Source organism: Poromitra crassiceps, assembly GCF_964638095.1.
Source record: "Poromitra crassiceps genome assembly, chromosome: 15".
In the NCBI taxonomy this organism is placed as follows: Eukaryota; Metazoa; Chordata; class Actinopteri; order Beryciformes; family Melamphaidae; genus Poromitra; species Poromitra crassiceps.
The window spans coordinates 17,028,606-17,043,605 of NC_139634.1; the positions used below are offsets into that span (position 1 = coordinate 17,028,606).

The 15,000-nt window shown below is 45.1% G+C and overlaps 3 protein-coding genes across 7 annotated transcripts in view; all 3 read right to left on the reverse strand.

Moving 5' to 3' along the window:
* The window catches only part of LOC310790730 (catenin delta-1-like), a 30,472-nt gene extending 27,540 nt beyond the window's left edge, over nt 1-2,932 (reverse strand). For 2 of the 5 annotated variants that reach the window (XM_083652474.1, XM_083652473.1), the window contains exon 1: nt 2,692-2,932. The gene's annotated coding sequence lies outside the window, so the exon portion shown is untranslated. Of the gene's footprint in view, nt 1-1,641; nt 1,741-2,691 lie in introns of those variants that run through there. The other 3 variants (XM_083652475.1, XM_083652476.1, XM_083652477.1) reach the window with 2 other exon arrangements.
* Nucleotides 2,933-3,868: 936 nt separating this feature from the next.
* Nucleotides 3,869-8,703, reverse strand: LOC310790083 (uncharacterized protein; the record flags this gene model as incomplete). The annotated part of the gene is made up of 4 exons (XM_083651775.1): nt 3,869-6,045; nt 7,766-7,841; nt 7,929-8,023; nt 8,409-8,703. 4 exons carry the CDS (start codon nt 8,701-8,703, stop codon nt 5,225-5,227), a joined length of 1,287 nt encoding a protein of 428 aa, XP_083507901.1. The 3' UTR covers nt 3,869-5,224.
* Nucleotides 8,704-9,487: 784 nt separating this feature from the next.
* Nucleotides 9,488-15,000, reverse strand: part of smtnl1 (smoothelin-like 1) — a gene marked incomplete at both ends in the record, with an annotated part of 5,750 nt that continues 237 nt past the window's right edge. Inside the window, 5 exons of the mRNA XM_083651776.1 lie at nt 9,488-9,550; nt 11,059-11,362; nt 12,165-12,316; nt 12,476-12,590; nt 12,722-13,341. Of these exons, the coding sequence (XP_083507902.1) occupies nt 9,488-9,550; nt 11,059-11,362; nt 12,165-12,316; nt 12,476-12,590; nt 12,722-13,341 (1,254 nt within the window). The remainder of the gene's footprint in view (nt 9,551-11,058; nt 11,363-12,164; nt 12,317-12,475; nt 12,591-12,721; nt 13,342-15,000) is intronic.

Genomic DNA, 15,000 nt, shown 5'->3' on the forward strand with positions numbered 1-15,000 from the left:
CCACTCACGGATGGCCGTCTTCCTCTTAACAGCACGACCAAATTCACCACAACACAGAATTATTGTGCAGCGTTGGGAAAAACCCCCGATACATTTCAATATACTGATCATATGACCACAAACCACTTCCCCTTCCCTAATATTCTTCTCCATCTACTGTTCTCCGTTCTGCTTTTTCTACCATCTCAGAAATGTCCCTGGGGAAAAAAAATTAAAATTGTTATGTGAGAAAATCATTTTCACTTTCTTTTATATCACAAACTATTTTGAGCAGGAAAGGAAAGAGAAATGACTGAGAAATTGAGGTAATTCCTGGATTGAACCACTCGTCTTTTGTCATGAATCACTGCTCCCCCAGTTACTGTTCATCCGCTACGCACTACATGGATTCCAGGATTTGTGCAAGAGCGTATAATACACCATCGGAGGCAAAATGGTCGTTTTTCTCTAATCTCTCCCGGGGCGAGCGGCCAGGCCAAGTGAGCGTTTGAGAGTACAAAGAAAATGGGTCGGCCTATGTTCTGTTGTCCCTGGAGCAACAGAAACCAAACCAACGGTCAAAATGTCAAGAAGAATGCCTTTAGGTCAACACCACACACACCACACACCACACACTCTAACATCTGATCCTGTCCTGACGCACCACGAGTCACATCGCCTACATATGAGCTCTGCAGCCATCATTCAACATGACTCACTCGACCCCGTCGGAAGACATCTGTGATCAGATCATACACACGAAACCAACAATACCGTCCTTGTGAACTTAATGAAACTGCAATCTGGGACTACTACACCTGCCTTGGGCGGCAGAAAACACACGCGTGAAAGAAGACACACAGTGACAAAGCACACCTGTGGCTTGTAATGGGATTGAAGCTTTAGCCCGCTAATCCACTTAAGTGACATAGACACATATTAACATGCACGCACATACACAGACACACACACACAGGCCCTGTGTGGATTAACCTACACACCTCTAAAGAGCATACAAACATATTAACATGCACGCACATACATAAGACACACACACACAGGCCCTGTGTGGATTAACCTACACACCTCTAAACAGCATACAGACATACAGAAGCTGCCCGCCCTGGAAGCAGGCATCAACAATCAAACACCGACTGGCAGACAAATTGTCTGGAAGGGCCGGTATGCATGTCCGGTATGCATGTTCAGTATCAGTAAGTATGCATGTTCAGCATGTATGTTCACACTCACACACACATTGTTATTAGTGGTTAGCACCTGCAGCACTTCCAAGTGAATAACAACAGACCCATGACCCATGATTAATATGCACATAAACACCAAGTAGGTTAGTCCGTAGGCCTACATGAAAGATACTGAACTACACACACAACACAATTGAAAACTGTGGTTGTTTACAAGGGAAACGCTGGTTTGTTTGTTCGCGTTCACTGCAGAGGTTGACAGTTATCCCCACCCAGCCCTTCTCCCTATCAAAACAAGTTCACACAAGACCTACCCAACAGGTTCACAAGCTGACAGACAACAACCCTGTTGTCTGACAGAGTTTACAACTTAAGACCACCACCCTTAAAACAGACTCAAATACACAAACGGCTATGAGGACCAGCTTGTCAAAAGAGTGGAAAGGTTTGCAATTACTTTGATTACTTTGAATAACAGTCATCATCTCATCTGATCGCCCTCCGTCTTCCATGGCAATAAAGGTGCTAGTCCTCTCCTGTTTTGAAAACAAAGGCTTTCCCCGCAGGAAAGAAACTAAAGAAAGCGAGATGAAACCACAGCAATGCTAATTGGGCCAACGGCAACGCACAAAAATGATAAACACGGTCTATTTCAGTGTGCTACAGCAGCCTCATTGTAAAGAGCACGCCTGTCAATCTGTTATGAATACTGGTTCACCTTTATTCAAAACATTTCCAGGCAAGCCCTGGCTGCGATTAAGCATCAAGAGTTGCCTCCCACCTGGGCTAGAAGCATATCCGTGATCTAGCAAAACCAGACAGACAGACTTTACTGTATTGATTAGCTAACGTAAGCTAGCTATATGGGGCAGTAGCGACGAGCAGAGCTGGCACTGTCTACAGTTAGTAGTACATCATCATTAGACAACGTAGAAGCAGAAAATACATTCATTTCGTATAGAAATGAGAACAAAAGACTCACAGATGGGACATGATTAGTTATAGTATACTCTACTCAGATGAATTCAATTATTCGAGCTCAGCAGCCGTGTGACCCGTTTAGCTGTCTGGCTAGCATCACAATAACCCATATAGCCGACTGCAAACAGGGCGAACCGCCAGCCAGGCTAACGTTAGTTAGCATTGCCAGGCAAAGCAAACACAGATTAGCTGTGAGGTGCTAGCGTGATAGCGTGTATTCAGCTAAACGGCCTTTTCTGGCTAATCTACAATTTGCTCCAGCAATGGGTATCATCTGGGTAAATTATGTTGTGTATATGTATACATTATCAGATTTCCTACTGAAGACAAAACAACCGGGAGTCGGGGCTTGGACTTTGGGTGTAACGTCGACGCTAACTATTTTAGCCACAACGTTAGCTTTGGAAAGTCGTGCTGAACTGCTGTCGATGTGACCACTCCTTGCCAACGCTGCAGTGCACCAGTGACCAGTAAAACATCGTTTCGCTGTATTAAACCTTGTGCTAATACATAAGAATTTGCTCACCTATTTGTGAAGCCTGCACCGACCCCTTCTCAACGTATTCCTTTTCGTGTGTTTTCCTCTTTTCCCCTCCTTCCTTCCCTGGATTCTCGGTCAAGCCCGTTGGAGACGAACGGAGTTTTCTATCAAAGAGAGGGGCGGGATCAACAAGCGCTTTACCGTAAATACGGCGCGAGTAGAATTCCTCTTGTCATACAGGTGTGTCACAAGTTGCGAGACGTCCAGTCATCCAGTAGTCTCATGAGCAGCTGGACTGGAAACCCCCCTTCCGTCTAGATTGTATTCACAACGTATTAAACAGTGATAGATGTACGCCCATGATGGGCAAGGTCGTCGTCGTCGTGGGTTTTAAACTGTGGTGTAGAATGTGGTTCCCCGCCCCTTCCCCCTCCCATTTCCGTGTCTCTCTCTCTCTCTCTCTCTCCATGCTCTCTCCCTCCCACTGATGTCATTTTTATTTGATTGTCTAAGAACAATAGCCTGAAGGAAGCTGCATATTTTGGGGGTAAATATGTATAACGGCCTACCGGATATACAATCTATTGACACATAAACCCACTAGTAGTGACCATCACATCCTCCACATGTGGCTGCCCAATATTATTTGGTCTCTTTGGTGGCATTACAGTATTTGCCTTTGTACTGAATGCAGCCATTATAATAATAATCATTTGATGTGAGTGAGTCATGCTTGACCACAGAAACCTATTTTGGGCCATTGCATGGCTACACATCTAGGCCATCTAAGAGCGTCTGCTGTCTGCTTTAATCAATAGAATTCTTTAATACCTCTCGTTTCCTTGTTTTTCTTTATGCCGTTTTCTCGAACATTTCAGCCATTTGTGTGAAATCAAAGGCAAACAAGTGTAACCCATAAACAGTAGGTTAGTGCGGGGAGGGTGGAAAGAGGAACAATGCAAGGAATTTCCACCAGTTTCCTGAAGAGTCCCCCAGCAATGCTCATGAGTCAAGTTAGACCTGCGTCACAAACTGGACACAATGCTGCACTCTAGCGGTGAAAACTGTAAGAGCCTGAAAGATTTCAGTATACCAAAGTGATTATCAGTTGCTGAAAAAGAGAGTATATATTTATTCAAATTTGCATGAGAGTATAAATCCATGGACACAACCCGCCCCCCCCCCCAAATGGATTACTGCCCAGTCTGCCTGAAATTGTCCAGGAAGTACAAAAAAGGAAAGGTCAAGAGAGATAACTACAACAGAGAGGATGGAGGAGGTAGTTTGCCTTTTAAATATAACACACACTCACACTCATAGAAAAAAATAAGGATAAATGAAGAATTCAACAAAGAGTACACTATACAATATACATTTCAAACAAATTGCAATGGTCAGAATAATCCAGGGTTGAGGTTTAGCCTATGCATCTGTCTGTTAATTGCTTGATGTGACACTGCTCTATACGAGGAAGTAGCGTGACGTTGCCGCAAATCACCACAAATCCTCCGGAAGCACAGCAGTTAACTAGTATGAGTTTTGCCAAACAAACAGTTGTGTGAACTGTCGCAGTTTTTAAAATGTACCCCGCACAGCCGGGGCTAGAGTGAGCACTCAAGGCTGGCGCCATAGGGTCCCATTGCCGTTTTCCCCTGGAAAATGGCGGAAAACGGCAATGGGCAACCAAAACGGCAACCAAAATGCTGCTCGGCTGATCCCTCGTATTGCTTGTAGCTCTACAAATCAAAACCCTTCATTGTCCTTCAGCTACCCTAAGAAACATGTTAGCTTTGATGGCATTCTTCACTGCAACACTGGCTTGTGCTAATGGAACGCTAACAAGCTATCTGCATTCATTGGTTTCAACAAAGAAATGTGTTTTGTCTCTCTCTCTGGTTACCAGAAGTGCCAATGCAGACATTTCTGGACCAAAAGCGTGGCAAGTGCCAAGTGCTATGACATTTGTTGGCCAAAGATACATGTATTTACCCCAGCAGTGTCTCTTCACCACAGTCAGGGAAGACAATAATAAAATCATTAAAAAAAACATCTGGATTGTTTCCCTATTGCTAGCTTTTTCTTTTTAATGATAAAATAGTTTTAAAAACATGTCCTGGGATAACAAAGAACAAAAGTTGCCTCGTTATCTCAAACAAGCGTCCACCGAGTCCACTATGAAGTTGCCAGGCTATACACAACACTACCAGTCGGTGGTTTGCACACACCTGAATGTACCATGTTATTCATTCTCTTAAAGTCATTTTGAGCCAAAGGCGGATGCATAAATGCTTGAAATGTGTTTTTTAGACAAACGTATATAAATAGTGACGTCATGCTTATGTCTTAATTTCTTTCCGAAGCCTTTGCCTTTCTATCAAGGTAAAGGGCGAGTGCGACTACTTTAAAGAATATAAAATATTTCTTGAGCAGTGGCAAAACAACAACACACATAAAGGACACACTAGGGAAAGCACATTTTTCAGGGCTACAAACTTTGGCGCAACACCTGTCGTGGAAAACATGAATTTGAAAATACCACAATTTCCCTTAAAATGAATATTGCTGTCTGAGCATAGTGTCAGAGCGTGTGTGTGATCATGTGCCTGCGCAGGTTGCTGGGGTTGTTGAAGCTGGCGGTGCACTGAGAGCAGGTGTACGGCTTCTCTCCGGAGTGAGTCCTCAGGTGGATCTTAAGGCTGCCGTTCTGCGTGAAGCGCTTGCCGCACTGGGGGCAAACGTACGGCTTCTCCCCGGTGTGGATGCGCATGTGGATGTTCAACGTGGTCTTGTTGACAAACGACTTGCCGCACAGGCCGCAGGGGATGGGCGACTCCCCGGTGTGGCTCGCCCGGTGCACGATCAGTTCTTCCCGGCTGATGAAGCGCTCCCCGCAGAAGCTGCAGTCCAGGGGTTTGCTGCCGACGTGAGAGAAGCCGAGGTTCTGCTGCTGGGAAAACTGGCCCATGATGTGGCTGTGGTGGCCCCCTTCACCGTCGGCTCCCAGCGGGGGCTTCATCCCGGCGTTGAGCGACGTCGACGCCATTTGGGTGGAATGGATTCTTCTGTCCGGTTGGCCGTTTCTCACCAGCCCCACGCCGTTATCCTGCATCCCTCGCATCGGTGGTCTGTCATTGGCGCCGCCGGTGAAACTCAGGAGACTGTCGTGGGTGAGGGTGGGGTCCGGGGACAGGTTGCTGAGAGCCTGCAACTCAAAGGCAGTGAAGAGGGTGTCGTTCTCTTCCAGAGGCCCCTGCCCTCGGCCGTGAATACTCACGATTCGCAGCTCCTCCTCATCATCATCATCGACCGTCATGCAGGAGGAACCGGACGCTTCTACATTTGGAGCCGCTGTGGTGATATCACCCTGCGAGCTGTGGTCCCCAAAGTCATCCGGACCTGCTGCAAAGACAAACCATAGAATAGCATCACAAACGTAGACCGTATAAAAATATGGACATAGCCACCGTGATGTCACCCATTGGTTTGTGGACTCCCGTTTGGCATCTTGACCGTCGCCATTTTTTTTTTTTTTTGTTGAGCCATAAGTGACCATATTCGGACGAGAAGAGCCGCAGCGCCGCCTGCTATTGGTCCGTCATCAGCGAGCTGCGCGATCACTGGACAGGCGACATGTCAATCACCCCCCAAATCACAGTCTACTCTATCGTCTATTTTACTCTAAATGGGACGATAATTTACCAAATGAACACCATGCTGTATTGAAGACTTGAAACTACTGAGACCATGAACTAATTAGGAAAGTGATTACTGAGGTCATAAATCAAGTCATTTTCCAATTCACTTCTAAACAAATGAACTTCCCTTTGCAGTTGAGTTATATAAAAATTCAACCCGATACAGTTGTCATGAATTAGCTATAGAGATCAAAACCATTTTTTGAACCAGGGTGTAAACATGTTTATTTCTGTTGTAAAGTTGGGCATTTTAACATGGAGGTCTATGGGGATTGACTCGCCTTTGGAGTCAGCCTCAAGTGGCCATTCGAGGAACTGCAGTTTGTGGCACTTCTGCGTTGGCTTCATTTTTCAGCACCGAAGGTTGTCACTTGATCACAAATCCCATTTCAGTCCCATGAAGTCAGCTGCATATGAGCTAATGTTGTCTTAGGGGACATTCAGACCAAAAGCGTTTTTGGAGCTGCCAGCATCTTTCTGCAATTCATTCTCTATGTAAGGACGCGCTAGACGTGCTCCTCTTTTAATGAATGCACCTGGCGTTTCAGCGCTGGTGGCGTCTGTTGTTTTTGGAGGAGCGCTGTGGGCGTTTTAAAGCTGAGTTGCAAGTTGAAAGTTGCAACATTGTTGCAATTTTCATTTGGTCTGGTTCGCTTTCACACAGCAATTTGTCAAGCACAACCAAACTTTCTGAACAACATCACATTGTCGAAACAGTCACTCGTCTATTGGACAGAATAGAGAAGGGAAATCTCTCCTCTTCAGCAGGCTTCTTGCCTGGCTGAGGGCTGACTGAACAACACAAGTGAATCTGCAAAACACAAACCATGGAGCAACACCTGCGATATTGGGATTTCTGGTTTTACTTTGGTGTTACTATCAAATAAATATTTTACAAGAATGTGCCCAATATGAGCAGCAGATGAGACAGCAAGCTGTTGAACATTTCATTCTGCAGATGAGACGAGCGAGGCAGTACGTACCGAAGGAGAAGGCAAGCCAGCTGTTGAGACAACTATGTGTTGTTGTTATGACAACGTACGTCATGCGGCGTGCAGGTACTGTACACGTGTGCGCACCGCAGTGTTTGTTTTGCTCCCTTCTACCGTCTTCTACTCGTGATGCACTGCATGAGTGCATCAGTTGCACTGGTGCTTCCTATTTGCTCTTGTGTTTAGTCAGGTTTGCTTTCACACAACAAACGAACCGCGCCAGGGTTCACTTGAGACCCACGTTTTCAAGCGGGCCAGAGTTCGCTTGTTTGTTCCGCCCCAGAGTTCGTTTGCGCTTTCACACCACCCCAAACAAAGCAGACTATCCGAGGAAACGAACTCTGGCGCATTTAAAGCGGACCAAACAACTTATATGTGAAAGATTTACACTTCAAACTATCTCATTACTCTTATTAGCAACGCCTGACTCACCTTCTGCAGTCCTGCATCCTCCGATGTCGTCTTCATCCTTGATCAAGATGACATCTGGGGTTTCCCCTTCTGCACACTAACACACAGAAGATAAGAGTATGCCTGCATGTACACACACACTAAACATTGCAATCACGTTATCCAAAGTCTGTGCTGCACTTACCTCCTCTTTGGCGGCAGTGGAGCAAGTCTCCGATGGTATAGTGACAGAAGCTGCATCCCCCACACTTTTTTGGGCCACAGGTGGCTTTACAGAAACTAGTGGAGGAGAATGTAAAAGTCAGCATGATAGTGATGGATGAAGAGCTGGGTATATGTCTGAAGAGGCCTGTACAGTTTGTGCAGCTTCATATGATTACACACAGTAGCGGCTAATTACAGGGGCAGATTTCGATTTTTTTTTTCCTCGAAATCTTGTTTTGTTAATTTTTCCGACCAAAAGCACTTGAACGCGTCACACATTGTTTTTCCAACTTCCCATCTCGACTCGGAAGTAAGAGTTTACGAGGAGCACTTGAAGGCAGCATAGTACGATCACACCAAATTTTGTAATGTATCACGTTAACCTGTTTAGTAATAGTGGCATGGCGTTGTGTGTTTAGTTCAGTATTAACCTCTGAACGGATACCTGTGCATTACCTACCTGTGTTAGCATTAGCCAGAGATTTAGGCCGAGGTCTGGGGATACTCGCCCGGGCCAGGGAGAGCCGACTCGCCGGCCTGGTCCTGGTCTGAAGCCTGAGCGTGAAGAGCTCGCTCCTCGTCACCTTCATCCTCATCCTGAGCGCCTCGTTTTCCTTCAGGCTCTGGGAGATCTGCAGGCGCAGCGCCTCCGAGCTCTCCGAAAACACCGCGCTGATTTCGGCCACTGCCGCTTTCGCCAGCACGTCCATGATGGACAGCAGCTGCGCCTCCATGCTCAAGCTGCCCACTGGCATGTTGGTTGACATGTTTTGGCGAGAATGATGTGGGAGAAACGCGCAACTACCGCGGGCTAGCTTACAAAAGCGGCTAACCTGGGGCTAACGTTACTGTACACAATGGCGTTTCCGGTGACATGACGTAGTTTACCGTAATTCCTAGAGTAGCATCGTGATTTGATCTGGTCGCACATGGTTTACGGCTTTTAACTTTGTTTCATTACAGTAGCAACAACAGTAATAAGAGGTACAAAAGAAGAAGGACTATAGCCTCAACATGGATTCTATTTATTCATTTTGAGGAAACAATAGATTTGATCCCCTAAAACAGTGATTCTCAACGTTTTCAAGGACAGCTAATTTCCTAACGTTAGGCCTATGATTGACTCTAGATAGACAGATGGGGTTGGTGAGATAGATAGACTATCTCATCAACCCTTGTCTCTGACCCAAATCTGATATTTTATTGTTATATGGTTTTGTCCAGAATTCCATAACTATTTGTATTGTAGGCAGAGAAATAACAGAGAAACCTGTGAATTTGCTGGAGACCCCCTGGGACACTCAAGTAGCCTACCCCGGCTCCCCGCCGGACCCCACGTTAGAACCTGCTCCAGGTATCAAGTTTTCTTAGGCAAAATACAGACACCTGATAACCTGAAAGTCATTCTTAAGTGAGATTTACTTTAATGCAACGAGGGTCTTGTTTTCTTCTTCATCGTTATCATCATCTTCCTCATCGTCTTCTTCTTCTTCTTCTTCTTCTTCTTGCTACTTTGTAATATATTTTGAATTAAACTCTTCACAATTTGGGGAGCAGATTAATCTCAAACACATGGAACACATTCATCTTTTTAATTATTCTCTATGAATACAGAACAAATGGAAGAACCACACATTTCTATTTCATCATGTGCTTAAAAACAAACACAATAACATAACAGTGATTAGAAAAAAAATCACAGCATAATACACTTTCAAACTACAAATTATAGCCTACATGACAACCTGACTTTACACAGCCAGTAGGCCTATCTGAGTACAGCCAACCTAATGTGCCACACTCTTACACTGTGCCCATGATCCAACACAATAGACTCATTTCACAGCAACCTTTTGAGGTGGTAAAGCAGGAAATACAGGTGTAATCATTACCATTAAGGGCACCTGGCACTGGAACACCTAAACAGCATGGAAGCATAATTAATATGAGGGATCAGCCCAGCAGCATTTTGGTAAACAAACTGGGTGGCAATGGCAATGGAACCCTATGGAGCATGAGCTTTGGGAGGCTTGATTGTCTGACTCTAGCCGGCTGACTCCATTTACATTTTAAAAACTGCGACAGTTCACACAACCTCAACACGACATGCATATATTATACATCAAACTCTTGAGCTACTTCTGCTCTCACTCAGAATGTAAAAATATAAGCGATGTGATAGTTTTTGAGATATTAACGTTTGTTTGGCACAACTCATACTAAGGCCATATTCACATTACAGGCAAATCCGATTTGCTGATAAAGTCATGAATCATCATTATCTTGATTGGTTTCCCAAATCTGATTTGGGAGTGTGTCCGCACTGCCACAAATCTGATTTTCAAGTCGGCTCTGTGTGTCCAGACCTAAACAGCCTATCTGCGTGGGTTGCTATGGTAACGACGTGGGCGTTAGTAAATACGTTGGTGACGTGGTTTTCCTGCGCAGAAGCATTTGATGCAGAGTTGCGAGTGACGTTCAAATCAGATTTGGTGGATCTGCGCGTCCACACTGAAGACACATCAGTCAAAAGCACATTTGAAGCAGATTGGAAACTACCTACATATGTGGTTTGGGACAAGTGACACAAATCAGACTTTGAGCGTCCAGACTCATAAAACCAATCTGGATAAAGTTATTAATAGGTCACTAAAGTTCACAAATCAGATTTAGCCTCCTAGTCTGAACATGGCCTAATAACTGCCGCGGGGTTCCGCATTTCTGGGTGGCAAGTGACGTCACGCTGATTCATCCTATAGTATTAGCGTACTACAGCTGCTTTACTTCCCGCTTTTACCACCTCAAAAGGGTTCTGTGAAATGGGTCCATAAGACCTACTCATTATTTCCCCCTTTGGTCTTTTCAGTCTTTATTTTTTTTATTTTTTTATTGCTTCCATTATCTCTCTAGGCCTCTGCTGTGACTGTCACTCCTCCGTCTCCAGCTCCCTCCAACCCGTTGCTCTTCAAGGCCTCTTCCTCCCCAGCTCCCTCTCTCTCCACAGCATCCACTACCTCTCTCTCCACATCACCTCCATCTCTCTCCACATCAGCTCCCTCTCTCTCCACATCATCTCCATCTCTCTCTACATCACCTCCATCTCTCTCTACATCAGCTTCCTCTCTCTCCACAGCATCAGCTCCCTCTCTCTCTTCCTGGCTGTCTACCATCCCGTTCTCAGCGGTCTCCTCTCGCTCTGTGGTTAGCTCCCCTGCTGCCTTTTCTCCTTTCTCTCCTCCCTCCTTTGTGGCCTTTTCTTGCTCCTCCTTGTCTTTATCCTTCTGTTCTTTCTCTATTTTGGAGAGGCCATGGCAGAGGGACTGGACGTAGGTGAACACACACATGGGGTCCGGGTGGTTGCCCATCAGGATCATATCAGACACCTCCAGTAGGGGGTAGCAATCGGCCAGGGATCTGGGAGAGACAGGGGTGAAAGGAGTAATGAGGAACGTTGAAGCCAGACATACCAGTGATCCATCCATCCACCCACTTCAACTTCATATCCGGGATCGGGTGGCGGAGGTAGCCCTTCCAGCATGGGACCCCAAACCTCCCTTTCCCTGGCCACATTAGCCAGCTCTGACAGGGGGATCCCGAGGCGTTTCCAGGCCAGCGTGGAGATATCATCTCTCCACCTAGCCCTTGGTCTGCCCCGTGGTCTCCTCCCAACTGGATGTGCCTGGAACACCTCCCTAGGGAGGCGACCAGGTGGCATCCTTACCAGATGCCCGAACCACCTCACCTGGCTCCTTTCTACGCAAAGGAGCAGCGGCTCTGCTCCGAGTCCCTCACGGATGACTGAGCTTCCCACCTTATCCCTGAGGGAGATGCCAACCAGCCACCCTCCTAAGAAAACACATTTCGGCCGCTTGTATCCGTGATCTTGTTCTTTCGGTCACAACCCTTCTTTTATGCCCATGGGTGAGGGTAGGAACGAAGATCGACCGGTATATCGAGAGCTTTTCCTTCTTACTCAGCTCCCTTTTCGTCACAACAGTGCGGTAACGCGAACGCAATACTGCTCCCACTGCTCCGATTCTCTAGATAGATAGATAGATAGATAGATAGATAGATAGATAGATAGATAGATACTATAGATAGATAGATAGATAGATAGATAGATAGATAGATAGATAGATAGATAGATATATAGATAGATAGATAGATAGATAGATAGATAGATAGATAGATAGATAGATAGGTGAGTGCTCCTTACTCTGCAGTTTTGAAGGCCAGGTCAAAGTTCTTCTCCCTCTCCTTTGGATTCAAGGAGCAGTAGTCGAAGGCATCGGGGAAGAAGCGGTGGATCAGGGCGCAGAATGCCATCCCATCACACCAGGATGATGAGAAGTTCTCTATGTTGACGCCCTGAGAGGACCAACCAAGGGAGCAGAAGAAGATGTGAACTGTGGATACTACAGGCAGATCTGTACCTATGTAGTTTCAAAGTCTGTGCCCAACCCACCCCCCACCCCCCCAAAACAAAGTCTGGATAGGAATCAGATAGGAATTCTGTTCTGAGCTCACCTCATAGTTGCGAGTTTTGTTGCGGCACCACTGGAGCATCTTCTGCTTGATTGATGCCCCAGTGACCCCAGCCGTAGATGACCTCTGAACTTTGAAGTTGCGAGGTATTGGGGTCCTAGAAAGGTCAAAATATTCCATAACTCCTCATCAAAGCACTATAGTACCAGATTTTCTTTTAGTTATACTAATATAGTACAAGGTGACTGATACATTTGATGTACAGCATGTATTTCTTCAATAACTTACTCAGGTGCACCTTGTTGGAACTTGGCAATGATGTCATTTTTAGCAGACGCTCTAATAGAGCGGGCAGACATCCTCGGCCGGGGCACGGCGAGGGGTGTAGAGGAGGAGGGACTTGCACCACTCTTTCTTTTCGTCTTCCCTTGCTTTTCTGCCTCCTTTCCTTTGACTTTCACCTCTCCACCTCCTTCTTTCACTTGCTTTTTCTTGTTCTCGGCCCCCTTTGCAGCTTTTGTATTCACATCTTTCTCTTCTGCTTTTGTCTTCTCCTCTGTTTTAGCCTTATCTGTCTTTTCCCCTTGTCCATCTTTGTCTTTGTTGTCCATCTCCTCTCCTGTCCCAGTCTCTCCACTCTTGACCTCTTCTACCTCGCCTTTCTTGTCTTCGTCTTTCTCTCCCTCCCCTTCTTTCTCCTTTTTGGGATCGACCATGTTGACATCAGCGGACGCTTTGTCTTCGTCTTTCCCAGCCTCATCATGCTCTGACACTGTCTGGGGCTTGTCTGTATCTCCAGTACGGGTCTCCTCTTCTCCCTGCTCTGGGACTGTTTCCCCTGTATTCTCCTTCTCCACCGAGGGCTCTCCCTCTGGGGTTTCACTCTCCTCTGGCCGTGGCACCTCTGTCTGGAGGACAAGCAACATGAAATAGAGTTGAGTTATTTTGTTTTTCTCATCGATTATATGATCAAAATTATCACGGTTATGAGTATTATCACGGTTTGTTAAAATATGCTCAAAATGTTCCAAAAGTACTAACACTCAGGGAAATCATTTCACCAAGTTTTATATTGAAAACTCTGACACAAAAAGGACTGATACACTCACTGAAATCATTTCTCCAAGGCTGTGCGTCTGCATCTGGGAGACGGTTGCCAACTTTGGTTGATGATGGACAGTAATTACCATGTTTTTCAAAGCGCTGTAATCACGGTGACACAGTAATCATGGTTACTGTACCATGGTTTTAATGATCGTGACAATTTCAAACGCTACGGTTATTGTCAGGAATTTTATCACGGTTATTAAAACCGGTTATTGTTTCATCCCTACTGCACACATTTCTGTATATGCCATTCAATTTAATTCCTGATAATGTCAACTGCTAACGATGCACACTCGCTTCTATGTTATTTTGTTATGCTTGTATTATCTTCACTATTTATTCAAGAGTTAGACTGACATATCAATATGATATTGGCCTTTTATTAAATATTAGATATTAGATATTGGCCAGTCATGTCCTCCCTGACGTCAGCCATGTAAAATCAAGATTGTAAAATATACAATTTTATTTTATTTTCTATGCAGATTTGATTAAATAATACATTTTTGTAAATGAATTGATCATTTAAAGGCAGTTACTGCATCCCAAAGTTTCCTCTACAGTACCACTGAATGGGCTGCTAACCCTAATTCATGCTGTTTTATACTTTACCTAACCTACCTAACCTAGTTTGTCGTGATAATGGTCAAATTCAAAGATATTGAAATATCAGCTATCAGCAGCTTCAATCCAAAATGTTTGGTTATCAACATCGGCATTAAATAACCTGCCAGTATATCAGTTTAACAACGTATCTATATCCTCTCTGCTGCTCCAATGACCTTGTTGCCCTATATGAGGATAATAATGTTTCATCAAATCGAAAGTATAAATGTGCTCAAAGATACAAACAAGTGAGATGAAATGACAATCAATCCTGTTCAAACACAACTTCTGTTTGAACTGTCAATTATGTAAGATGTGCTAAAATTAGTGAGCATGCTTTCCTCCAGGGATAATGTAGTGCTCTACTGCAGAGTGTAATGTGAGATTTAAAGCTCATCTGGGATTTGCTGAGTATCTCACTTATTTGGATCAGAGGCTGTAGGACTTGCAGAGGGAAGATGAGCCTTTTTGCTATCTTCAAAAGCCCATTTTAAGTTCTAATACGGATCAACTTCATCCCAGACCTCATCTCACATAACACATTATTATGTTTACTATAATAGCAGTGATTCTTGCCAATTTGGATTGTTTCCTGGTGACTGTAGGCTACTTGAGGAACAGTCATGCCAGGTCAGGCCTCGCAGCAGTGACTCATCAGTGGGAATAGTAGGGAACTCCACGTGTGTGTGTGCGTGTGCGTGTGCGTGTCCGTATGCATGCGTGTGTGTGTGTGTGTGTGTGTGTGTGTGTGTGTGCGTGTGTGTGTGCGCATCCATAAGTGCATGTGTATGTGTTACATTCTTCAGCCAGCCTCTAGAACAGGTGTAGCTCAGCTCATATAAGCCACAGCTGTG